The 27182-nt window shown below is 43.2% G+C and overlaps 1 protein-coding gene across 2 annotated transcripts in view; it reads right to left on the bottom strand.

The window, feature by feature from the left end:
* Positions 1-27182, bottom strand: part of wdr7 (WD repeat domain 7) — a 113945-nt gene that overhangs the window by 85906 nt on the left and 857 nt on the right. For both annotated transcript variants that reach the window (XM_084035283.1, XM_084035284.1), the window contains exons 2-15: positions 26421-26592; positions 25907-26013; positions 25387-25465; positions 25038-25212; positions 24531-24607; positions 24176-24295; positions 22971-23116; positions 22719-22821; positions 14116-14263; positions 12922-13037; positions 12661-12793; positions 11703-11923; positions 9669-9864; positions 6264-6478 (exon numbers count right to left, since the gene is read on the bottom strand). In XM_084035283.1, the coding sequence (XP_083891409.1) occupies positions 6264-6478; positions 9669-9864; positions 11703-11923; positions 12661-12793; positions 12922-13037; positions 14116-14263; positions 22719-22821; positions 22971-23116; positions 24176-24295; positions 24531-24607; positions 25038-25212; positions 25387-25465; positions 25907-26013; positions 26421-26579 (1995 nt within the window). In that variant the 5' untranslated portion in view covers positions 26580-26592. The remainder of the gene's footprint in view (positions 1-6263; positions 6479-9668; positions 9865-11702; positions 11924-12660; positions 12794-12921; positions 13038-14115; positions 14264-22718; positions 22822-22970; positions 23117-24175; positions 24296-24530; positions 24608-25037; positions 25213-25386; positions 25466-25906; positions 26014-26420; positions 26593-27182) is intronic.

The raw sequence follows: 27182 nt of genomic DNA, 5'->3' as shown, positions 1-27182 counted from the left end.
CACTGTGGTGAAGTTGACATTTTACCTGTGAACGCTGTGAACTGGCCTCAGTAAACAGTGTTCACTGTTAGATGTCGTGGATTTTTACCTCAGAAAGGCAAAGATATTTGTGCCTAATTGCCATGTTTCAATGTGTCTGCTTGTAGTGTGTGTGTGTGTGTGTGTGTGTGTGTGTGTGTGTGTGTGTGTGTGTGTGTGTGTGTGTGATTCCGGTAGATGAACACTGCCATCTAAAGGCAATGAAAGACATTACACACAGACAATAACAAACACATGCATGTTGGAGGGTTTTGTTATTGACCTGATATTATTTCTGAGGTTGTGAACAGAATCTACAACTGATTGTGTTTGGTTTTAAATAATCTGTATTTTCTGAATGAATTAATTCTCAAATTAAAAAAAAAAAGTCTCTTGAGATCTGGTTAGTGCACTCGTCTGTCTTTGGAAACACTGACATTTCAATTCAGTTTCTTATCTTTGCACACACACACACCGAGTGTCCTATAGCTCCTGGGCAGTAGGTCTAAAGGCCATCGTCCTGCAGGGCCCTTCTGGCAAACACTGCTGGAGTCCAACGACCACACACACACACACGCACGCACGCACACGCACGCACGCACACGCACACGCACACACGCACACACGCACACACGCAAAATGTAACGAAACATCAGATGCACAAACACTTAAGACAAACAAAGAAAATGCTTTTCTACGACAAAAGTAAAACTATACAGTGTATATAGTTTTAGTTTAGTCGTAGAAAAGCATATATATATATATATATATATATATATAAAAATAAGAGAGAGAGAGAGAGAGAGAGAGAGAGAGAGAGAGAGAGAGAGAGAGAGACATCTGGTAGACGGTAGAGAAACAAGTCATGCAAAAGGAGCTAGCGATCAATAATTTGATTTCAATTTAATGAAGAAAGAAAAAGCCAAGCTTCGATGAAGTGTGGCCAAAATGATAATCACGATAATTATTTTCATCAATACCGAGATCAAAATGATTTATGACTATTATTCCCTGATTTTAGGGATGAAATATTTTTATTGATCACATTTGAGCACTGCTTTCACTTCGATTTGGTGCTACTCTCTTACCAATATACAAATCTTTGCATCGAAATGAGACTTAAAACAAGGTTGTACTTCTTCCTGAGCTCAGTGCATTTTCCGCTTCGCTCTCTGTTGCATTTCACAACAGCCAGGAAGCCATTGTGTTTACCAGAAGTGAAGGAAAACATCTGGATCGTCATGTTTTGTCCCAGGATGAGTGATAAGCTGACTCATGAGACTGTTCTGATTATCAAACCATGTATTTCTGTAGCACCAAGTATCTCATTCCTCATCAGTCCCATGAAACACACACACACACACACACACACACACACACACACACACACACACACACACACACACACACACACACACACACACACACACACACACACACACACACACACACACACACACACACACACACACACACACACGCACACACACACACTTACTTCATGGGACCTACAGACACCGTCCTGCTGCCACAAACACTCTCTAGAATAATCCGCTACTTGAAATAGTCCCCAACAAACACTTTCCCCATATCTGAATAATGATGCATGTTAATAACTGCAGTGAGCAGCTGTTTTCCTAAAATGAAACATGAAATATGTATTTGAGCCGTTGAGGACGTTGGGTTTGGGTTGAGATGTCAGTGCTGAGGGATGAACTGAGCACTCGGTTCTCCTTAGAGATCTCTTTAGTTCTACTTAGCCTGAGTCGAAACATTAAAGTCCCAGTCTGCAAGTCTGGCGGATCACGGGCACTCCGTCAGATTTTGAATGTTTACAACTCTCACGCTCCTCCCCCACGACCACCGAGTGGGACTTTAATCTAAGGGTCTATTGTCTAAATTTCACAACAATCCAGCCATTAGCAACTCAATATAATTTGGATTTTGTGTGAGATTGATGATCAGATACCAGTGCGTTAAAACAAAAAGGTAACAGGTCATAATTCCCTCTCTAATATCTATGTTATAGTGATATGATAGCATCACACTTTACCTTCGCCTGAATCTCATTTTTCCTGTAGATTCCGCTAACGTTAAAACGCAGGACTAACGTTACCCAACGTGAACGAGCTCTCCTCCTGCTGACTTCAACACAGATTTGTTGTTAACAATGTCACATTATCAGGGAGAGAAACAAGTGTTGAAGCACAAGTGTGTGTGAGTTCACATGTACAGTTCTGATGGGGATGAAGGTACCGATCGGGTAGTGACTCGTGTTGTTGTGGTTCCTGTGTGGCGTAAATGAGCTGATAAATGATATGGTAACGGGATATCGGCTCGGTGCATAGACTGGCGTGCTCGGCGATACTAAATCCTGTATTTTAGACTGACACTGGTGTCGGAACAACTCTTTGGAGTTAGTTGAGAGTCTGGTGCATCCCATACAGATGCTAAAGAGTGTCCTGTGCGTTGGTATCTGACGCCCTTTCAAATTAAAGTGCTGAGAGACCAAAACACAAAGACATTCTTTTAACAATTACATAAAATAGAAAACTAGCAAATCCTCCCATTTGAAAAAGTGAAATCATAAACTGTTGGACATGTTTCAGTTAGTAAAAGGAAATGTTTTCCTCGGTGTGACCAGCTAATACACGGGTCAGCGGGTTCGGCAAACCTGCCAGAGGACAAACTCAAAGTCGTACATCCACTTCCTCTCACGCACAAGCCGAAATGTGAAAAACAACAACAGCCAGCTGTAAACAACACACACGGCCGAGGGCTCGGAGCCGGCTGGGTGTAATGTCTGGGGTTGATAGTCTGACATTTCATGGTCATTATCTGTCATTACACACAGGAGGAGAGGACACGCTCTCACACACCGGGGATGGTGGGCGGTTGTGACCCATAATTTGAGTAGATATGAGAGAGAAATGACACAGAGGTGGGAGGAAGAGAAGAGATCAACAATGATGTGATTCTGATGGAACAGGGAGAAAAGATTGCAGCTGCTGTGTGTTGGCCTTTTCAGAAAGGAGCTGTGATTATGAGCAGTTATGGCAGGAAAAACCCGGGAGACCCCGGCAATAAAACCAACACACAGAGGGGGGAGAAGAAAACAACACGAAGGTTATCCGGTGGAAGGGAAGCGAAGAAAAAGAACAAACTCCGACAGAAGAGGAGAGCGAATGCTGAGCTAAATGGATTCAGAGTCAAACTATAAAAGTCAAACTGTACGAGCAGCTGAACTAAACGCTGTTCAGACACTAAATAATTCATGGCATTTGTTTTCTGTGCTGGGAGGCCCAGGTGGGCGGGGCTTACTCCATCAGGGCAGATCAGATCATCAGAGTCTGACAAGTGAACCTCTGATCCTCTAAGGGGGGGACGCAGCCAGGCTGCTCCACTTAAAAAGAAACAGAGTTTGGATTTGTTTGACTGCTTTCAAATGGAGCGCAATTATGGATGAAATGTGATATAAATGGTATGAACACACCAGACCTATACTGGTAATACAGACTAAGAGGAGATCAGCTGATAGTCTACAGGTCTAGAAAGAGTCACTACAAACCCTGTTGTCAGTTGCTTTGCTGTGAGTAAGTAATCGTTGATTTGAGACGATCGTTCTATATTAGGTTGATGAATTTTGAGTCGGACAATTGATAGATGTCGATAATAATCACAATTTATATTTAATGATAATAATAACAGCAATAATAATACAACAAACACAAGAATAATTCTAAATTTAAATATTTTTTGGAGCCTAAACTTACTCAAAGGTGAATTATGGTTAATAATATATAATTATAAATTATCAAAAAGGTGTGGGTGAGGGTTGATTATATACAGTATGTACAGTTCATACAACACTTTCTGTTGGCCAGGTGCACCAGATACTTGCTAACTGGAGCGGTGATGAAATAATCCAATCATGCGGCGTGCTTCTAGACTTTCCACGTGTTATCGGGATGAACTGATCAGATTCAGATGGAGAAAGGAGTCATTTTGTGACGTTTGTGATGCTCAAAATGATTCATCAACCATTTTACAGCTGTAACAGTAGCGACGGAGTGTCATTGTTATGGTGACAGATTCCGTGGTAAACGTTGGCAGGTTGTTTTCTCACCCAGCAGAGCTTACAGTTGTTGTACTGCAGTCAGACGGCTTCACACATTAAACACCACTGTACTGCTCTGTGGAAAGTCCAGCTCAGAGCTAAGAAACACTGCACGCTTTCTTTTTTTCCTATTTTGACATTTAAGATAGTTCATCCTTCCCTGGGAGACACAGTGGTGTCTCTCACACACACACACACACACACACACACACACACACACACACACACACACACACACACACACACACACACACACACACACACACACACACACACACACACACACACACACACACACACACACACACACACACACACACACACACACAGTCTATTGTTGACCTTTGGTTCGTCTGCAGCAGAGTTTTTAATTGGTCTGTGACTTTAGCCAGCTATCTGACCGAGCTGACCAGCCACTGTGAGTGAGTGAGTGAGTGAGTGTGTGTGTGTGTGTGTGTGTGTGTGTGTGTGTGTGTGTGTGTGTGTGTGTGTGTGTGTGTGTGTGTGTGAGTGTGAGAGAGAGAGAGAGAGAGAGAGAGAGAGAGAGAGAGAGAGAGAGAGAGAGTGTGTGTGTGTGTGTGAGTGTGAGAGAGAGAGAGAGAGAGAGAGAGAGAGAGAGAGAGAGAGAGAGAGTGTGTGTGTGTGTGTGTGTGTGTGTGTGTGTTACGAGGTATTGTCTGAATTTGATGAATGAAAAAGGAGTCTCGGTTCTAAATCAATCCAAAGTCAACATCAGAAGTGACGAAATCTGACAACTCTTCAGCCTTAGTAACTGCCTATATCATTGGTGCTTGCTTGTTTTTCTTCCTTCAAGATTGATTTGTCATGAAAAAGTGGGTATAAGTCAGATTTAAAACAGCACAATTCATCTTTTCCCTTTTTATGATTTGATAATTGTAGTAACAAACCGACCCCATCACCACACTGGCTGGAAGACTACGACAGAAACCTTGATGGTCTCCCCTGTATGGTTCATTTGGTCCAGACCAAACCAAAAGTTCACTTCTACTCTCGCCATAAACATGAAGTCACATGGACTGACAGGTGACTGACAGTCTTGGTGATGTCACTCTGCCTCGACGCTACATACACATTGTGAACCTTATGTGGAGCTGAGGCTCCGCGGTAGAGCAGGACAGTGGTTCGATCCAGTCCACATGTTGAAGTGTCCTTGAGCAAGATACTGAACACAGAATTCTGACGGCTGTATTGTTGGGGACCCCACGGACTGCTTTGTTGTATTTGGACATGTGACACATTCAACATTAATAAACCAGTAGCGGGGGAGTCAGGTCTTGACAGGCCACAGTTCAATGACTGCAGTTCACATATCAACCAAACTTGCACATCAGTAACCGGGAGCCAAGTAACCAACCGCCTCCGAAGCCCCCCCCCCCCACTACTCCCAACTCAGGGGTCCTAGGCTTCAAATGGCAACCGTCTAGAAACCTCTACAGCGTCAGTTTGAGCAGGGACGGCGTGTATGTTTCCAGTTGTTACATGGACAGTGCCTTTTCAAAATAAACTTCTTTATTCGGTCCAGATCCACTTACCTAGGTTTAGAGAAAAACTTGACTGCTTACGACTAGCGAGTGACGAATGAGTCTAACACTAGCTACTCACGTGACTAACAGTCATATTAATGCCAGGTCTAAACAGGGACAAAGATCCAGCTTTTCAGCTGATCTCATTGCGGTGGTTTAGTCCACATCAGATGGTCTTTCACACCAGCCCAGTTTGTTTGGAATTAACCAACAAGTTAGGTGTGCTAACATGCTAAATTTACATGGTAAACATAACAATCTAAACACCAGCAACAACATAATCCTTGTACAGCATGTCAGCTATAGTCGTGTTTATTCAATAAAATGTCACATTAAAAACACCCATCACAGCTTGTGGAGCCAAGGCGTCATCTTTAAATTGCTTGTTTGTCCAAATCCTTATTTTTGAGAAGCTGAAACGAGAGAATGTTTGGCATGTCTGCTTAGTAAATGACAACAATTCATTTTCTGTTTACTGACAACTCAATTAATTAGCTAATCCTCCAGCACTAACGCCCGTGACTGAAGCTGACGCCATCAACAAAGCCTCCCTTCTAGTGTGTCTGTTGTGTGTGTGTCTGTACCTTGTCGGCGTTGTCTGCAGCCAGCAGGTTGGTGGCGAGCGTCTGCAGCTTGTGCTGGGCCATGTTCTTCAGCGCCGCCAGGCTGCGGCGAGTCATCGCCTGCTTCAGGTTCACAGCCGAGTGGCTCAGAGCGTCTACGGTAGCCGGAGCGAGCTCATCACAGGCGTTCAGGATCTCTACTGCGGTGATACCCATCACACAGCGGTCCAAGGCTCCTGCAACAACAACACACACAAACGAGTAAACAAACCCGTCTTAAACCATCGATGCAGGCAAACCTGGGGCCAATTTCTGACCCCCAATGGGGCTGGGTGATATCTAAACAACTCTTGTCAAGCAGCTATATCCTGAGATACTCTTGGTCCCAGGAGGATAAATCCTAATGTTGTTGGTGACCTCCTGACCTTTTTCTCTGGTGTCACTATCAGGAAATATTTCCACTTAGATGCAGGAAATGTCAAAACCTATCAGGCATCTTTTAGATAAAGTTTATTGATTACATAGCTGCTCGTCAGAGGATAAACCCTTTCCATTTTAGAGGCTCCCTGGCCTTTGATCAGGCTAGAATGTCAACTTTGCACATTGTATCCCATATCTACTCCACAGATCCGTCACGTTTACTTAGATAGAAAGTGCATGATGATGCCTTTCTTGTTTGCTCACATCTGATATTTCTGGCTGTTATGATTAAATACAATAAGACCAGCTAAAGAACCTGGACTGAACGACACATGTTGAACCAGACATTAATGATCATATTCCTGCTCCTTAGAGGATGAACCATTTTGAAATATTTCCAGTATTGCGATGTCATAGTTGGAACAGAATCTTAAAAAGATAGTTCCGTTTGTTGAAGTGGCTGGAACTGAAGCCGGATTTATGCTCTCTTCAAAGCCACCAGACTTATTTGACACATACAGGAATTTGACTTCACAGAAAATGGGAGTTCCTGGTCTACTACTGCCTCGATCGGTTCGTTATTTTCTTTGAAAGGGTTGGTTCAGATTCAACCATAATTACATAATAACACAAACACTAAAGTCACACAATAACACAAACAAACTAATCAATGGAGGAAGCAGTAGACCAGCAACTCCCGTGTTCTGCAAGGTAAAACGACTGGTTTTGTGAATGGAATCTGGTAGCTTTGAGGAGAGCATAGTTAAAGGCTTCAGTTCCCCATCGGTCTAAAATACGACCTCGTCACCCAGCATCACTGTTGGACCTCACAAACTCACTCGTGGCTGAATGGGAGCAAATCACAAAGTGGAGGCCGTCGTACATGTTCAAGTGTCTACATATTGTTGGCCATGTAGTCTACCAAAGTAAGACTAGTTTGATCTCAGCCTCCCTTCTGTGGCTTTCCTCTCTCCATTCCTGTCACACTCTTGTTCTCCGTTTATATCAATCTCTCTCTTCTTGCCCTTGCACTCTCCTTCTATTTAGATCAATCTTCCAATCTCTTTCTCTCACGCCGTCTCCCACTCAGTGTGTCTCGCTGCCCAGTAACATCTTTTGTCTCTTGAATATGAGTCAGGTCACACAGATATCTTCTCTGTCTCTGAGCGCAACGATTCTCTACCTTTACAGAGAGAGGGGGCTTAGAGAGACATCATTAGCTGACAGAGCTGACATCGGTGTCGGCTCTGGTATTGAGTGAGAGAAGAAGTGGTACCATTATACCTGTGTGTGTGTGTGTGTGTGTGTGAGAGAGAGAGAGAGAGAGAGAGAGAGAGAGAGAGAGAGATGAAGGGCCTGTGAGCCATGGCCCTATTACATGTCCAACGCCTGAGTACACACACACCTTCCTTAATTTCACACCTAGCTACCCTGCACTCTCCCAGCACTACAGCTCATTCAGGTCTCACACACACACACACACACACACACACACACACACACACACACACACACACACACACACACACACACACACACACACACACACACACACACACACACACACACACACACACACACACACACACACACACACACACACACACACACACACACCATCACTCAAGCTAATGTTACCTCGGTGCGGTGCCACCAACATGTTTATTGCAGATTGTGTTGTCATGGTAATGAGTAAACGGAGGATAGAGGAGTCTGAAGAGAGCGATGAGACTAAAAGGAAGAGTTCCACCTATCTCCTGTCTGTTTGTCAAGTATGGAGCCGGGTTCACAAGGTGGTTAGCCTAGCTTAGCATAAAGACTGGATGCAGGGGGAAACAGCTAGCCTGGCTCTGCCAACATGCACCTACAAACACCCCGACTGCTCACTACTTAACATGTCATATCTTATTTGTTTAATTAATGTTTACAAAAATACACAAACAACATCAAAACATCTGAAACAGATTAATTGATACAAAGTGTAATTTCTCAGTGAGCTAGATGTCTTCTATCAGTCTTTAGCAGTACTTTTCTGGCATGCCGCCCAGAATGCAGGTGTGGATTCAAAGCATGAAAACTACAGTGATGCTGACTTCATGAAGGAGAGGATTTTGTGGATTGCCCTCCTATTTAAAGTTCATTGTTGGAGCAGCTGAAAGCAGTGCAGACCAGTCAAGCTGTGGGGATTTGCAGGGGAAAAGACACCAAGCAAACTAATACAACTGAACAGTGTTCAGTAAAACGTTTACGGTTTTTAACCTTTATTTCTAAAGCATTTCACTCTGTTCACTCAGATAACACCACTTGGTCAGAGCTCCAAAGCTTCAAACCATGACGCTCCACGTTCCCCTCTAAAGTCACTTCTGCACGAGTCAGTCACGGCGTGTCAACACACACTCGTGACATGCACAGTTTTCAAAATAAACTTCACAGGAAGTTAGTTTTAGGCAACAAAACCACTAAGTCGGTGAAGTAAACATGAACCACGCTGTTATCCTGAACGTAACTAACGACTCACATAATCATCGACACAACAACATTCATGTTACTAAGGACTAACTGGATGAAAACCTTGGTTTTACACTCAGACAAGTTGCTGCGACATGTTTTCACAGATACGCCCCAGAGCTGAAAGCAGCGATCATCCTGGGGTTAAAGCAGAAGCTCTGAGAGCTAATGAACCCTCTGTGTGTATAAGACAGACTGAATAGGGTTTAAGAGCTTGACGAAAGGGGACACACAAATATATTGTATTGTTGTTGTCCCCTTCAGGCCATTTTACATGCTCTGCCAAATATGCCAATTGTGGAAATTGGTTGTTGTGGAGCTTTTCAGAACTTGACTGCCAGCACTCCTTGCTGTTTAGTAATTGGACAAAATGAGTGATGAGCATCTACAGCTGCACTTCTCAATCACAAGTTTGAACTCACTAATAATACAAATAATAGTTCAGCATTTCTCCAACTTCCAAAGAGGAGCTGCAGAAGAGGTTCCCCGGGTTCTCACCTGTATCCATCTGCCAGACGTAGACGGAGCCGTCGTTGCATCCCACCACCAGGTAGTCGTCCGCCGGGCGCCACTTGATGACCTGGATGGGGAAGAGGTGTCGCGACGCCAGCATGATGCACTTCCTCTCCCTGAGACTGAGCAGGCCCACCGAGTGGTCGCTGGCCACCGAGCAGACGCAGTGCTGCACCCGAGTCTGGAGAGGAAACACAGCAGGGGACAATGATTGGACAAATACGTGGACGTGGTGGGAGCTCTCAGTGAAGTAGTCCACTATTAAATCCACCGGTTGGAGCTGTGGGCAGTGATTGAGTACTCATGTGTATTAGGGATACAGTATCGGTACTGTGCTCATGTACTCATCAAGCTACAGCAGCTGCAGTATGAAGCTAAACAGAGTCTCCACCACATCAGTTCATTTAGCTGGGAAGGTGTCAGCTGTGTGTCTGCTGATAAAACCTGTCGTACTCCAGCCTGTTGTAATGTTAGCGAGTGTCTGGTGGAGAGAGAGAGTGACAGCAACTATAAGGTCAGCAGTGACATAAAAGCGGGAATGCAGCAGTGCATTGTGGGTACAGTTTATTTATAAACCATCGTCTACCGCTTATCCTGTATTCAGGATGGCAGCGGGGCTAGAGCCGATCCCAGCCGGTAAGTAAATAAATGCTACATAAATGCTACAACTCCTAACTTGTTACAGTCAGATAGTGATGATTATCTGATGAAAATAAAATGTGTTTTTGGTCTGAGAGTAAAAAGTGGTATCAGCACATCCCTAATGTGTAGACATAGAATTGTATCCTATAGGCTCGTTCTTGAGACAGGCCTTCCAAGATTCACACAATGCATGCTGGTCAGACTTGTGTCCTGCTTGATCCGACCTCATGCACAAGTAGGCAACTATAAACTCACGAGATCGAGGCAGCAGCAGTTTTAAATGTGCCACATTTGCTCTCCCCCAACTGCAACACCCATGGCACAATATAATTAAGTAGGAGCACAATATGACCGGGGATGTTCAGCCTGAAGGCTCGTAGTGGTGGCCTTTACTGTGAAACAACCAGAGGAAGTGTTAACGATGCTCGTTCAGTTAGCTATTTAACTCCTTGTTTGATCAAGTTCATCTCAGAAAAATACTTTTTTCATCACTTCTCATCCATCTTCAAACTCAACCTTAACTTTGATCTCAACTACACACCCGTAAGGTTTGGTATCACAGTGACAAATCTGTCCAAAGACACAAAGACATGTTTGCCACGAGGAAACACACACACAGACTCACAATGTGAAACCAAACAAGCGCCGAATTTGCAGCCGATTACCAAAATAGTTTTATGAGAGTCAAACCCAAACATAAATTCAGGATTTCTACTCTTCTTCTGTAGGAATCTGTAAATGTTCCCTTAACTTAACCACAATAACCTGTCTGGTCCACAATGACGTAATGAGTCATTCAAAGGAGAAAAAACTGCTCTCACAGATTATTCTTGCTTCCAAACTAAACTAAAAGTCTAGATCATTGATTTTAGCCACACCAATGTTTTAGTTCAGAGACACAACAACAACAACAACAACTCAGTGATGCTCAGCAGACCAGCTGATGTGATGTGCTGCATCACAATAGTGTTTGTTTTGGTCCAGAACATATTTCAAAAACTTAGAAACTTAATTAAAGGTTTCAATAGACACAAAACATGAAATGTCTTAATTAAAGCGTGTCTGTGACATCTGATTCTAGTCCAGCAGCTGACATCTCATTTCTATGGCAACAACACAATTGTGACCATTTCATCCTAATGTGTGTCTGTGCATTCAGCATTTGACCACAATGTCATTAAAAGTTCTCTCTGACAACGACGCCACCCGTAACATTTAAACTAATGTCAGCAACATCACACCCTCCTCCCTTTCAGTGCATTCATCACACAGACACGGCACAGAAACAAAGGAAGAGGAGAAAAACAGGCCGACACAGAAAGAAGAAAGAAAAGACGGAAGAAACAAACACACAAAGCCACGTGTCGCGGGTCTTACGCTGCAGTTTTCAGGCGGGACGATGAGCTGAGTGATCTCTCCTCCGTGGACACAGAAAATGTGCTTCATCTCTCCGGTGAAAATGTCCCAGACAATGACGGAGAAGTCGACCCCTCCGGACACCAGCGAGCGCTGGTCGTAGCGGGGGGAGATCTGGTACGGGTACAGGACGCACGTCACCTTGTTCCGGTGGCCTCGCAGGGTGCGATGGGGCGGCCAGCCTGCGGGACGGACGGACACAATAGTGACGATGATGCTGAGTGATGGATAATGGGACTAATACACACCACTAATACACACCACTAATACACACCACTAATACACACCACCTATTGACTTTTTCTGACTATAAACACACATTACTGATCCGTTTCCATCCACACACTTGACCTACAAACAATGATGAATACTGTTATGTTCTCTGTCCAGTTACACTACAGTCCAGTGAAGCAGCCCTACATGTCTAACATGTGACGTCTCATGTAAAACAGCCCGTTTGGTTCAGTTCAAGAAACAACTTTGTTCCAGCTGGTGTGACTGTTGTCAGGTGAATTGAATGCAGACCAAACAACCGGCCCAAGAGACCCTGAAAAGACGGGTCTTGGTCCAATAAGACTTTGATGTCATTGGCTTGTGGTGTGAAAGCTACACAGACCAACCACAAGACTGTGTGGTTGTGGATATTTGATTTTAGCAGGAAGTCAGAAGCTATTCAATCAAACTGCTGTTGGAAAACTGTTGACGATTCCTCAGCAGTTCTCCAACAGCAGAGGAATCTTTCATAAATATATGCATGTATTTATGAAAGATCCATCTATGGACCAGAACTAACAATTATTAGTATTAATATTTTTTAGTTGGGACCTGATGAAGTGAACTAGCCCCTGACAGTGCACTGAGGTTCAGGTGGCAGCCAGGGTTTGGTTGAATGTAGAAATGAGACGGCCGGTTTCCTCACCTCTCCTGAGCATGTGCTCCCCCTGCAGCAGCTGGACGATGGCGGTCTGCGTGGCAGGAACCAGGATGATGCTCCCGTCTTCTCTCCCACACACGAGGCGACCCTGAGAGGGGATGTAGACGCTGGCCGTCACCTGAGGGAACAGAACCACACGAGTTGAGTGGAGAATTCTGCTACATAAGATACTACTTTTTTATAAATACATAAGTGCACTATTCAAACATTTCATATGTGTCTAGTGTTACTGTGTCTGGTTCAAACCTTGATGGGTCCCTCTTTTCCAGGCAGAGCGCTGAGCTGGTCAATGATCCCTGCAGACACGGGGGTCAACTTATCGAACGCCTCCTGGAGGCTGATGGTGGAGGAAACCTGCAGCTCTGCACAGAGAAGGAGACGCAGTCAAAATCACAGTTCCTTCATAAATACTGTTAAGATATAAAACACAATACTTGAGAAATAAGAATCCATTCATTCACCACCAAAGGAAATTAATTCACTGACACACAGAGGACCCATAGACATGCAGCTGGGAGAGAGCTGTTACAGTGATGGGGTTCGGCGCCTTGCTCAAAAGCACCTCGGTAGGAGCCAGGAGATAAACTGGCAGCTCTCCAGCTACAAGTCCACATTCCACTCTACTTGGTCCAAACAGGGACTTGAACCCGCCATCGAGTCCCCTCCGACTGTGCTACGGTCGCCCCAAAAATACGACTGAGAAGTGATTTCAAGCAAACTATACATTTAAGGGCTATTGATGACTATTAATGAGGCCGTGGATCGGGATAAGAGATACATCAAGACCTGGGTGGCTTATCACCTCCAGGATTTCCTGGTGTGAAGCATGATACGAGTAAAACCAGGTCAGAAAATGTAATTACAGACATGAAATCTCTTTCCATATTGCATATTGGGGGTGTATTTGTTGTTGTAATAATCCCTAAATAATCCATTGACTGTTTTCGTTTTGATCAATTCTTTTTATATTATAAACCTACTTTTACTAACATCCTTTGCCAAGTATGTCTGAAAAAATATATATATATATCATCTTGGTATTTTTCTTAACTTTCATTTTTATAACATTTAATTAATTTTCCTCGAGTCCCAATCACAATATAAGAAACCAAAAATATCAGTTTTGGCCACTAGATGTCACTCAGCCTCTGTGTTTCACCATCGAGTCTGAGGCAATTTACTTTATCTCTTTATTTTTAAGCATTTATATTGGTACATATCACAGTGGGTTTCTTGTTAACCAGTACTAAGAGGTGTTATTGGAGGCAAGAAGTTTTTCATCAACAGGGTTTTGGTTATCGTCTTTTCTTCTATAAATAATATTTAACTAAAATAAAAAAATAGTAAAAGTAAAAAGCTTCGTGATGGACTGCATGTTTTTGTAGTTCATGGCGACCAGCCTTTCTCTAGAGAGATTGTGTCATGTCAGTCCGTCCTTACCTGCAGCGGAGGACAGCGGCTGCAGAGGCGACGTCTCTGGGATGCCCCACAGAGACAGCCGGCCCGCTGAGTCTCCCTGGATCAGCAGCTTGTGGAAGGGCTCCCGTCGGCCGAAGAAGAACCGCGTCACAGGAGGACAGATCAGGAGCTGGAGGACGGTGGAGGGAAAAAAACACATGTCAACATCTGAAAACCCGAAGGCCCAAATCTCCCCAATAACACCTGGAAAAGTGACGTTTGGGAGAGAGAACATTTGGAGTAGTTTTCCCCATTAAATGCTTAGTTTTTCATGCCATATTAGTTCTTGAGTCTGACAATGTGAAGCTGAAATGTTTGGTTTTTGCTCTCTGGTTGCCCTCACACAAACAGCAACACCACACAGCAAACAGCAGGAAAACAGGAAAACACGCCGCTCATTCAGCTGGACATCTGTACAGCCGGCACACAGGCTGAGACCATGAAGATGTAAATACTGGCTAACATGCTGTTTGGGGCTGATGTGATCAGAGGTACGTGACGTGTAGCAGCAAACCAAATGTCTGGAGATCACACTGCTGCTTCACCCATCAGGAGATGTGCTCATCCAGCACAGGAGGAGGACTGCTGGCTTTCAACATACAAACAGGATGAGGGTCTTGTGACTGAAGCTAACCATAGAAACTAATGTCTGACCAACTATTTAATCTATTTTCACTGCTTCTCTCAGCTGCTTTGCTCAGTTTTAACTCATTTTATCCGCAGGCTTATAGCGTTGTCATTTTGTGTGTCACTTATTCTATTAATAAACTACTATTTCAAGAGTCTACACCTACAACATTGTACTGTAACCATGTGGATGTTCAACGGTCAGCTGGGTTACTGTATTTCTGATTTCTGATCAGATTTGCAGGTTTAATCCTGACAGACTTCAGATTAACTGTCATCACTGAAATAGTCATTTGCTGTGAATGCGTTAGTTTGTGTACAATGGGTTGATGATTTTTATGCCAAAAGCAAGCGCACATCTCACCTAAATCTGGCAATTCAGAGAGTCTACACATGCCCTTAACCAAATACAGGCTGAATCAGTCACATGACCGTCATCGTGTTTGTCCCTCATCGGGAGGGGTGGACCAGGGGACTTTTACTGTGGTTACCATGGTCCTGTAACAGGTGAGTTTCCCTCAGCTCTGCTCAGCAGCACAGTGAGGTGTTACGTCTGTCCACTGAAGGAAATCATGGACAGAATCAAGAGCCATAGACAGGGACAGTTGTGTCAAATCTACTACTCTGGATGCATGAGAGCCTGACTGGTTCAAACACGAGGAAGGAAACTCACCATGGCTCCGATGTGAAGGAAGTCAGACAGGGTCAGTTTGGTTAAGAATCAACTAAACTATGCGAGGAAGCCGTAGCGCTAAGAGTGTGTTTGACCACAGCTGGCCTCTTCGCTGAAACATTCTTACAGTTCAGGGTGGATAACGAAGAGCTGGAGTTCAGCAGACACAGCTGGTTAGTTTGCAGCATCGCACTCTAGCAGGGACCAATAATCTGTGGTGTGTAGACTGTTATTCTGACAGCTCCATGGCTTCGCACCTGTCCAGGTTAACACGTAGGTACTGTGGCTATAATCAAAAGGTTGAGGACAAACACTACAAGAATTACTGTGATGAGAGAATAAGAAAATAAATCCTAATGAAGGACATTTCCAGGAGCTGCTGCAAGGTGGAGGGGAGTGATAACGATGGACAGGATGAACGCTTGTGAACCTGTGGCAGTGTAAGGAGGATGGGCTGCCGTCACCACGGCAACTACAACATTTAAAGTGGTACGGAGGCAGGGAATGGCTGAGGTGTCCGGAAGTTACCACAATCGGTGAGTTCAGCTCATCTGAACGCTGTAGACAGTCACACAGAGTATGCAAAGTACCACCAAAGGTTGTTTTTTAACACACACACACACACACACACACACACACACACACACACACACACACACACACACACACACACACACACACACACACACACACACACACACACACACACACACACACACACACACACACACACACACACACAGCAGTGAAAGACAGAAAGAGAATATCAACTCTTTTTTGTGTTTGTTTTAATTGGCTCTGTGCTGCAAATGGCTGGGGTTTGTAGTTTCCATCCATTAAATGGTCATTTGATGGAAAATATTTCTTCAATTCTAATTGAATAAAAACTACCAGGAAGAATTCCAACATGGTTGTAAATTAACAATAATGTATAGTACCACAGCATGCAGTTTTCATTCACTACCTAACCTCCCTCCAACCACATTTGCGAATGAAAGTCAACACTTCCTGCACATTTTTCAAATTAAAAGCCTACCAGGAAAGGGATAGATTATGGGTGCATCCCAAGTCTCTTTGCCTCCACGTTTCCCATGGACACCATGAGAAGCGTCACTTGGAGCAAGGTCCGTTTCCGATGATTAATAAAGACAGAGTTATTATCAGTTTCTATCATAGCCTAGCTGTTTAACAGGTTTAACACCTGCTCATGAATATCAACCTACAGTCTGTATTCATACCGTCGACTGGGTCCATTTCTACCGGCAGAATGCCTTTATAGTATATAATCAGTATTCGACTCTGTATCCACTATGATTGAGAAAATTCATTATATACTGACTGAATGTGACTGGTCTTTTCAGAACACTGGAAATTATTCATTAGGCTAAATATTTAAATTAAAGTAACATATCAAAATTAGCATTAAGCTCAGTTCAACTCAAGAGAGCCTGGTCTTCATAATAAACATTACAATTTAAGACGTTTTTTGGAGTTAAATATGAATAAACCGTTATATTTTATAATTAGTTATACAACTATAGATAATCAAGACACCCGCCGATTCCTCACAGACAAAACAAACAAACACAAAAAATCCTTCTGCGAGCAGGTTTGATGGCCACACACAGAAACACCATTTCCTTTTGTTCTATCTGTACCTGATACTTTAAAAGAATCAATATCTGTAAAGTATTACTATATCTCAATATGCAGCTTTTCTAAGTTAGTGATTCTTCTTTCCCTGGATTTCTACATTCTAACTTTGTGCCCCTTTATTAGTGTTTATCCTTTGTGCTAAATGCGGCTGTATCTCCATCACTTCCTTTTTTTGTTGCAAACTCAGGGACTCGGCGGCTCATCGTTTCTTTGTTAAAAAAGCAGCTTGGGGGACTTTGCATGCATCTTCATCAGTATGAAGACAGATGAGGAGGGTGATGGTGCTTTTGGAGGAGGAGTTCTGTTTTAGTGGGAAGAGAGCATGAAATCAGGTGAACCATGAGTTTGGTTTCTTAGTCAGGCAGGAAGGAAACCCGAGAGAGGAGCAAACAAAACGGGCACCTCGCTTTCATCCACTCGGCGGCTTACGCTTCAGCTCCGACACTTTGAAAATGAGACTGAAGGCTACAGTGTGAATAATCTCATATCTGGCATTACGTCTTTTGGATAAAGCATCTACTTTTACTTTATTAAGCACATTATTTTACCATTTTATTGGTAAATTGTATTGTTGTTTTCAGTGTATATTTTATATTTTGTCATGTGGGGGTCTGATCTGGCAACTTCTGACTGTAATCTTATATCTCTATTTCTTTTTTTCCCTCCTTCTTTTGGCTCAGTTATGAGAATCATTAAAATATTTTCAAATTAAATTAATTCAAAGAGAGGGACAACCCCTTAGAGTCAAGCTGAAATGCCTTTCTTATCCACAATAAACTGCGTTCACACTTTCATTTGTTTCCTCTCTATAATATTGTCCAGAGCAGAAACAAGAATTCAACACATTTTAAATTGTTTATCAAGTTAATCGATGTCAACTAATAGTATTAAGTGTGCAAACACAACTTTCAGTCATTTCAGTCATGTTAGCTGTGTTAGCTATATTAGCATTAGGCATGATACTGCAGGGCCCTGTGAGTTCCTGTCTTTCCTCCGGTATTCAGCCACTGATGTGGTTGTGATGTCCGTTACTGAGGTGCAGGGTGAGCGTGAGCCACTGAGTTGATGTCTGCGTTTAACTGCTGTTCTCACAGTTTGCTCCTCTCATCTCAGCTCATTGCTTTCATGGCTGAGCTGCAAATATGAGAAACCTTTCACGACACCAAAACTATTTCAAATAGTCAGCATCTCCCTCTCCGGAGCCCTGCACTCTGAACTCTGAGCCTGACTCTCTACATCCGACACCATCCGCACTTCAAAAGGACCATACCACCACAGATTGGACCTTTAACTCACATTGACGTTGGTCTAAGTTCATTTCGGTGGAAATCAAAGCTTGAAACTTTGAAATGATTAGATGGTTAAAAATAATTCAATGATCAATCAGTTGACTGGCAGAAACTTTAACATCAAATATGCTCTGGTTGCAGCTTCTTCTGTGGAAGGATGAGCTGCTTCCCTCTGCTTTATATCTTTTTATCTGACTGCTTTATATCTTTATAACTAAACAAATCTGAAACATAAAAACAAGAGTTCTGTTGTCATACAGTCACATGTTTGCTGCAAAAAGGCAACAAAGTAATGGTGCACTGAAGTATGCTGTGACTTTTAGTCATAAGTCATATTTTACAAATATCCCTATACAACATTAAAACACTGTATGTTCAGCAGAAATATAAAAAGTGTACAATCTGTAGCCGATCTTTGGTATGGTCCTTTAAAAATAGTATAACGCTTTAATTTCAATTGATGGTGCAGAAAATCTACCTTGAAACATTTTGAATAGCCACATGAAAACATCTGGTTTGGGTTTGACTCGTTGAGTTGATATAAAGAGATTAAATATTCCAACTAAAGGCTACGGGTGTCGGCGCTGTAATCATGTCCAGTTTAGCTTTTGCAGCTCAGCCAAGAAGGTGAAGCTTCTTCTTTCCGCCTTTCGGTATTCAGTGTGCATTTTCTGGGGCTTACTGGTGCCTCTAGAGGCCGGTGGTGGTATTGCAGCTCTGGAGTGTAGAGCTCCAAGTCGCACCCGCTGGCAGGGAGGCACATCACCTCCACAACCACTTCCTCCTCCTCACCTCCTTCTCCTTCCCTCTGGGAGGAGCGAGGAGGTCAAAGGAGGGAGGGAGCATGGCAGCAGAGGACAAAAAACAAAACAAATAAAAGGAACGACAAAAATAACAAAAAAGCACAGACAACAAATAAATATCTACAGGACAATAAATTATAAATACACATAACATACTGAAGGTCCAAAATTAAATCAGAACTATGCAGAAAACCAAGGGTCAGGCTCACACACATGGGTTACTGATGATTAAGATCTTTTTAGTAAACAGTAATAGTAGTAAAATGTTAACTGTGAAGATTTCATTATTAATCAATCATGAAATAATGGCCAATCAAATATGCATAATTAATTAGCTGCTCTATTGGCTCACATGGTAAATTCAGTAAATGTTCATTTCTACTTAAGATATGTCATTTCATCGTCACCAGTCTGCTGCTCACAGCCTCTCCTTGGAAACACTTCAAACGCTTCTACTTTGCTGTATTTCATTTCCACTGTTTAGTTCCCATCAGTGAAGCCTTAACACTTCCTGCAGATGTTGAATTGAATTATCCGCCAGGAATGGGAGCCATCGTGCCCTTTTAGCTGCTGGAAGGCATTCAAACATCTGTGCAGGATGGGTTGAACTTGAATTAATCCATCCATCATCAACCACTCATCCTGTATTCAGGGTCACGGGGAGCTGATCCCAGCGGACACTGGAAGAAGGCAGGGAACACCCTGGACAGGTAACCAGTCTATCATAGGGCTGACATGTAGAGACAGACAGGTAACCAGTTTATCATAGGGCTGACATGTAGAGACAGACAGGTAACCAGTCTATCACAGGGCCGACATGTAGAGACAGACAGGTAACCAGTCTATCACAGGGAGACATGTAGAGACAGACAGGTAACCAGTCTATCACAGGGCTGACATGTAGAGACAGACAGGTAACCAGTCTATCACAGGGAGACATGTAGAGACAGACAGGTAACCAGTCTATCACAGGGCTGACATGTAGAGACAGACAGGTAACCAGTCTATCACAGGGAGACATGTAGAGACAGACAGGTAACCAGTCTATCATAGGGCTGACATGTAGAGACAGACAGGTAACCAGTCTATCATAGGGCCGACATGTAGAGACAGACAGGTAACCAGTCTATCATAGGGCTGACATGTAGAGACAGACAGGTAACCAGTCTATCATAGGGCTGACATGTAGAGACAGACAGGTAACCAGTCTATCACAGGGAGACATGTAGAGACAGACAGGTAACCCGTCTATCATAGGGCCGACATGTAGAGACAGACAGGTAACCAGTCTATCACAGGGCTGACATGTAGAGACAGACAGGTAACCAGTCTATCACAGGGCTGACATGTAGAGACAGACAGGTAACCAGTCTATCACAGGGCTGACATGTAGAGACAGACAGGTAACCAGTCTATCATAGGGCTGACATGTAGAGACAGACAGGTAACCAGTCTATCACAGGGAGACATGTAGAGACAGACAAGTAACCAGTCTATCACAGGGAGACATGTAGAGACAGACAGGTAACCAGTCTATCACAGGGCTGACATGTAGAGACAGACAGGTAACCAGTCTATCATAGGGCTGACATGTAGAGACAGACAGGTAACCAGTCGATCACAGGGCTGATGTAGAGACAGACAGGTAACCAGTCTATCACAGGGAGACATGTAGAGACAGACAGGTCCATCCTGCATGTATTTGTACTGTGGGAGGAAGCCGGAGAACCCGGAGAGAACCCACGCTCACACGGGGAGAACATGCAAACTCCACACAGGAACCTGAACCGGGAATCGAACCCGGGACCCCCTCGCTGTGAGGTGACAGTACTACCTACTACACCACGGTGCAGCCCTGAACTTGAATGTGTTGTTTTAAAACAGAGAAACTGGGAGCAGCAGCAGGGTGAGTATGACATGTGACTGTTCCCCAAATACTAAATTAAACCAGGACAGAAACGATAGAACACCACACTGGGTTCTCTTTAGACAATGACTCGCTCTCCTCCATGTGCCTGACCTGAGCCCCGATGATCTTAAATCAAATATCATCAATACAAACAAAACACAGTTAAGAGTGCCGGCACAGTACCAGTGGACAGCTACACACACATACCTGTAACGGATGTAGCCATAGTCCACACTTACAGACCGATGTAGCCCGCATCATGTAAACTGGGTTATTTGAGCCGTGTTTCAACATCAGGGCCCGGATTAGTACAGGAAGTTTAGTGGAAGACTTTTTAGCAGTTTTCGTTCGATGAACCAACTAATTGCAGTCTAACATTATAATCTACTTTTTTGTAAGTATAAAATATAAGTTTCAAAATACAAGATGCACACAAAATGTTCTGGCAATGTTTTTTGTTCACTAAACTTAGCTCATCAGATCAGCCAGCCCAGTCACCAGGAAAAGGTGATGGCAGTATACGCTTGTGCAAAGGGCGGTCACCACCGTCAACGTTTCTGCATTTGTTCAGCGCAAGTGTGCAGAATATAAGGCGTCCATTATTGACATGTGGAATAATAATGTGGACAAAAGGCAAGAAAGTCCACTGAGGGAGGGTGGGTCAAACAAACACAGGACTTTGACCCAGTAAACAAATGTTATGCGTGTTACTATGGGTGGGGGGAGAAAAAAATCGATACAGCACAGTATCGTGATATTTTGTGTGGAAATATTGGATCGCTACACAGACGCCGAGTATCGATCTTTTAGTAATTAAACTATTTATATTGCAAATACAAAATGATACCTTTTGGAATCAAAGGCTTTTTCTGTCCACTAGTTTTTGTGTTGTGGTCAAAGGTCAAGACAGGATTTGGTCCAAACAAAGATTGGTCTGTCTGCTTGACTGAAAAACATGTTTTGCTGCAATAAAAATGACTGATGTGACATGAACGGAGTGAATATTATCGAAATGTCTGGAATATTACACTACATATCGCAAAATGTTTAAAATCTCTATTAGATCATATCAGGGCTTATGTCTGGTTGTAATTTATGTACGCTAGTAACGTTTTTTACATAAACCATGATCTTTCTACTAACCTTACCCAAGTAGTGTTGTTGCCTAAACCTAACCAACTGTTTCACAACGTTCACCACGTGGCATTGTGCGATTTTGCAAGCGTGATACCAGGCTGATATGAATCATACTTCGACGTATCTGTGGTTTGCAGAAACGTACAATGCCAACATGTTTTTTTGGGACTGGGTCGGGAACAACCCAGTATTGTTGTAAATATCTCTGGATCAGGTACTTCAAACAGCTACATCACTAGCAACGGCATCTGTCTCGGGACTATTGGGTTGAAAACCGACTAACTCCAAAGCTAGCCGGTAAAACGGAAATATCTAAAACAGCTACAACTACACAACTTCACAATCAGTTTCCGTGGTGTGTAGCAGGAGTGGACAGTATAACACGTCTCTGTGTTTTTACATGCATTCCGTGCCACAAACCATTTTAAATATGATTTAATAAACAACAATCACAAACCCTTAGTTTACAGAGTGAATGATGGAGGGCTGACCTGTTTGTCTGAGCGGTCGGCGATGCTGTAGACCAGCGGGGGAATCGAGCCTTCTTTGGTTTTCCCAACGTCACTGCGGAAATGTTCGCTAGCAGGCAGACAGCTGAGCAATAAACACAAACATACACACAGTAAGTTTACAGTATGTTTGTAGCAGTAACGGTCATGGTGAGAAAAGCCCATGGACCCCTTTAACGCCTTCACGGCTACCGTGACTTTAACGGAGCATGACCGGAGGGGCAGCAGGTTTACCTGGCGGGCAGCTTGTAGATGTAACTGCAGCCGTCTTCGGTCCAGATGATGACTTTGTCCGCGGCGATGAACTCTCCTCCGGTCCAGGCCTGGTCGTTGTCACTGGACACGGAGCAGAGGAGCGAGTAGTCACCGGCATCAAACACCTGGCACACACACGGGGAAGAGACATTTGTATTCATGCAGTACGAATCAGAACAGACTCGACCAAACAGTACTGTAGTCCAGTATTACTGCGTGGTATTACTGCGTGGTATTACTGTGTGGTATTCCTGTGTGGTATTACTGCGTGGTATTACTGTGTGGTATTACTGCGTGGTATTCCTGTCTGGTATTACTGCGTGGTATTACTGCGTGGTATTCCTGTGTGGTGTTACTGCGTGGTGTTACTGCGTGGTATTACTGCGTGGTATTACTGCGTGGTATTACTGCGTGGTATTACTGCTTGGTATTACTGCGTGGTATTACTGCGTGGTATTCCTGTGTGGTGTTACTGTGTGGTGTTACTGCGTGGTATTACTGCGTGGTATTACTGCGTGGTATTACTGCTTGGTATTACTGCGTGGTATTACTGTGTGGTATTACTGCGTGGTATTACTGCGTGGTATTACTGTGTGGTATTACTGCGTGGTATTACTGTGTGGTATTACTGCATGGTATTCCTGTGTGGTATTACTGTGTGGTATTACTGCGTGGTATTACTGCGTGGTATTACTGGTATTACTGTGTGGTATTACTGCGTGGTATTACTGTGTGGTATTACTGCGTGGTATTACTGCGTGGTATTACTGTGTGGTATTACTGTGTGGTATTACTGCGTGGTATTACTGCGTGGTATTACTGTGTGGTATTACTGTGTGGTATTACTGTGTGGTATTACTGCGTGGTATTCCTGCGTGGTATTACTGCGTGGTATTCCTGCGTGGTATTACTGCGTGGTATTACTGCGTGGTATTACTGCGTGGTATTACTGCGTGGTATTACTGCGTGGTATTACTGTGTGGTATTACTAAGTGGTATTACTGCGTGGTATTACTGTGTGGTATTCCTGTGTGGTATTACTGCGTGGTATTACTGCGTGGTATTACTGCGTGGTATTACTGCGTGGTATTACTGTGTGGTATTACTGTGTGGTATTACTGTGTGGTATTACTGTGTGGTATTACTGCATGGTATTACTGTGTGGTGGTGATGCAGGTTCTTACCCTCCAGTACTTGGAGCAGACAACCAGCAGGCTGCTCTGAGTGAAGGTACAGAAGGAAATACTCTGACAGCCCTGACAGTAGATGGGTTTGGACTCCTCTTCAAACACAGGGTCCAGGTCCTGAACCGATACACACAGTAACAACAAATTATAGCCTGAGCCGATACACTAATCAATATATGACATAGAAAGAAATAGATAACGACATATCAGCTGCTATTTCTTTTGATTATTAACATCGTCCTAGTACTCATAGTAACACAATAAAGGCTCCTCTGACTTGCGTTTACACACGCAGGTCTGCCCGAGACTCGATGCATTTCTTTCATGAACAGACATCTGTATGGCGGTGTACCTGCATCCTGCTGACCTCAGCTGTGATGATCCAGACCTTCAGGATCCCCGTCACCGACACTGCCACCACCGTGTCCTCTACATGGAGATAGAGCACCACCATCAATGTTACTGCCTCGCTGTTCATCATCCTAACCTTTGCCTTGAAGCATATTAACATGTTAGCGCAATGGGATCATTCAGCATATTAAACTATACGTAATAATTTAGATGGATTAATGGCATTGTATCACCAATATGTGAACGGATTGTAATAAAACCTTCTGTTGCCTGCTGAAAAACAGGAAACTTAAGGTAAAAATACTGTTCCTAATTCTTGTTAATTTTGAGAGAGGAGCAATAGAAGGCATCATGGGAAGTGCACGGTTCATGACAGGAAAACAGCCAAAAACAGCAGGTAATTGGGCTGTAAAAATGAGATATGTGCTCAGAACTGGATTAAAAACACCTGCTATCCACTGGAGAAACAAATCACATCCTCTTCATCTCTTTTCCACGTGTCTCTCACCTTGTGTACGGTGGGATCGGATGATGCTCATGGAGCTGATCCAGTCTGGAGAGATCTTGGACACAAGCGAGTACAGCACCTCTAGGCTGGTGGCGTCAACCACAAGGATTTCTGGGTAGTGGCCGTTGCAAAGCAGACGCCCCTCCCTCTCAGTGCCGATGGTGAACTGATAGAACTGGAGAAACGCGGACGAGAGAAACCCAAAAGGTGAAGATAAATGTGACCACAATCTGATTTCATTTTAGCCTTCTAGCCACACACAAAAAAAACTCATGTGAGACAAAGCGAGTATAATACTTGAATACCAGCTTTTAGTTGACAATTAAGGATGTGTGATTGTGCATCTCACCTGTATGCCAATGTGAGCACAGGCCAGCTTGGTGAACTCAATACAGCGGCCATCGTTTACATCCCATAAACACATCTCTCTGGAAACACAAACAAACTCTAGTTAGACATAACTGAGGAGGAAACTGACATCCTGGGGTTCATATCTAGGACGTGCTTACGGTTTAGAATTTAAATCTAATGCTTTCGTGGGTGATCGGACTTGTTTCACAAATGTGTTGAATATTAAATCCATCACAAGAACAGCAACACGGGACTAAAGCAACTCCTTGCCCACAATTTTCCTGAAAATAAGAAGAGATGTCTACACGTAGATTCACCTTTGCCCCATCTTCTTCTTCCTCTGTTTAAGTTTAATGCCAGTTGACATCCATTAAGTTATGCATTACCGTCATGACTGTCCCTTGCTTCATCTCTCCCTTCATCTCCATTGCATGTGTGAAAAGGTGCAAGATGGAAACGTTCCTGAATGTAGTGCATGTGTGAAAACCACTAGAGTTCATAAAAAAATCTGTACTCACCCGCTCTCGGATGCACTGACAATGTACTGTTTGTCACTGCATGCACTGGCTTTAGACAGACAGGTAATGGAGGCTGTATGGCCAAACAGCATGGCCCTGGGACAAATCTGAGCAGAAATAAAAGAAAAGAAAAGAAGAACAGGGCGTTAGAATAAGCAGATGAGAAGCAGAGTAGATAAAGGGTCGAGCTTCTGAGGCTGATCATTGTTTTATTTTAATGTTATTTAAGACGTCGATTTGCTGTTTAATAGTTTTCCCCAGTTCACTTAATGACAAGTCATACGATACGGTTCCCATGACTTTGAACAGGTTCCACCCTTTCAGAAATGTAAGTGTTTTTGTTCCTATGAATGTTGTTTTAGGACCAACATTTTGAGTCATGATGATGAAGCCTGGTAACACTGACACAAACCCTAAAAGCTTGTCAGAGTCATGATGATCTAAACTAACTCAATGATAGGATGTTAACCTTAACCATTTTTTGAAAGTGTATAAGGTGGATTTTATGGAGTACCTCCAACTCAGGCGTCATGTCCCAGAGGCAGATCTGTCCGTCGTGGCAGCCGGTGATGATGGTGCTGAAGTCGTCCATCACCAGCAGACTGCTGATGCAGTGGGTGGGAGCCGTGCGGCCCCATAGCACGATGGGTAGAACCAAGTTGTTCCCCGACATTATGCTGATGTGTCTGGAAGAACGGAGAGAAGAGAGCCACGGAGGGACAAAATGAGATGGACAGACTGACAAACGAAGACATCAAAAGGAAAATGATGAGGCACTGACCTGAAGACTCAGCAGCATGTATTTATTATATCTGGACATGAAGAATTTTGTATTTGTTTCAGCCTCTTTTGTGTGTGAATGAATTGATTGTCATCATTGACTGTTTGCAAATATGCTTGATATTTTGATCAAAATCCATCACGATGTCATATATTTTCTGAGAAATCAATTGAAATGTAGATGAAACTAGAATAACCACCTTGTGATAGTTTATGTCTAAGACATCCACTATACCTACAAATGATACAACTACAGTTAAAAATACATTTGACATATAAACGCATCAACATTGTCAAATATAAATCCTGCACATTCAATATATTGTAGATACCTATATATCCATTTCATTTACTTATTTGTACGATTTTTTGTTTGTTTACAATTGACATAAACACTTTAATTATATATCATTGCATGTTGTTGGTCATTGTTGCTTTATGAATTAATTTGTTCATCTTATTGCATGAAGCCTGCATTATGGTTCTGTTTATTCAG

The sequence above is a fragment of the Eutrigla gurnardus genome (assembly GCF_963514095.1).
Source record: "Eutrigla gurnardus genome assembly, chromosome: 19".
NCBI lineage: Eukaryota > Metazoa > Chordata > Actinopteri > Perciformes > Triglidae > Eutrigla > Eutrigla gurnardus.
Note: the sequence above shows the minus strand (reverse complement) of the source record. Positions and strands in the feature narration are given on the sequence as shown.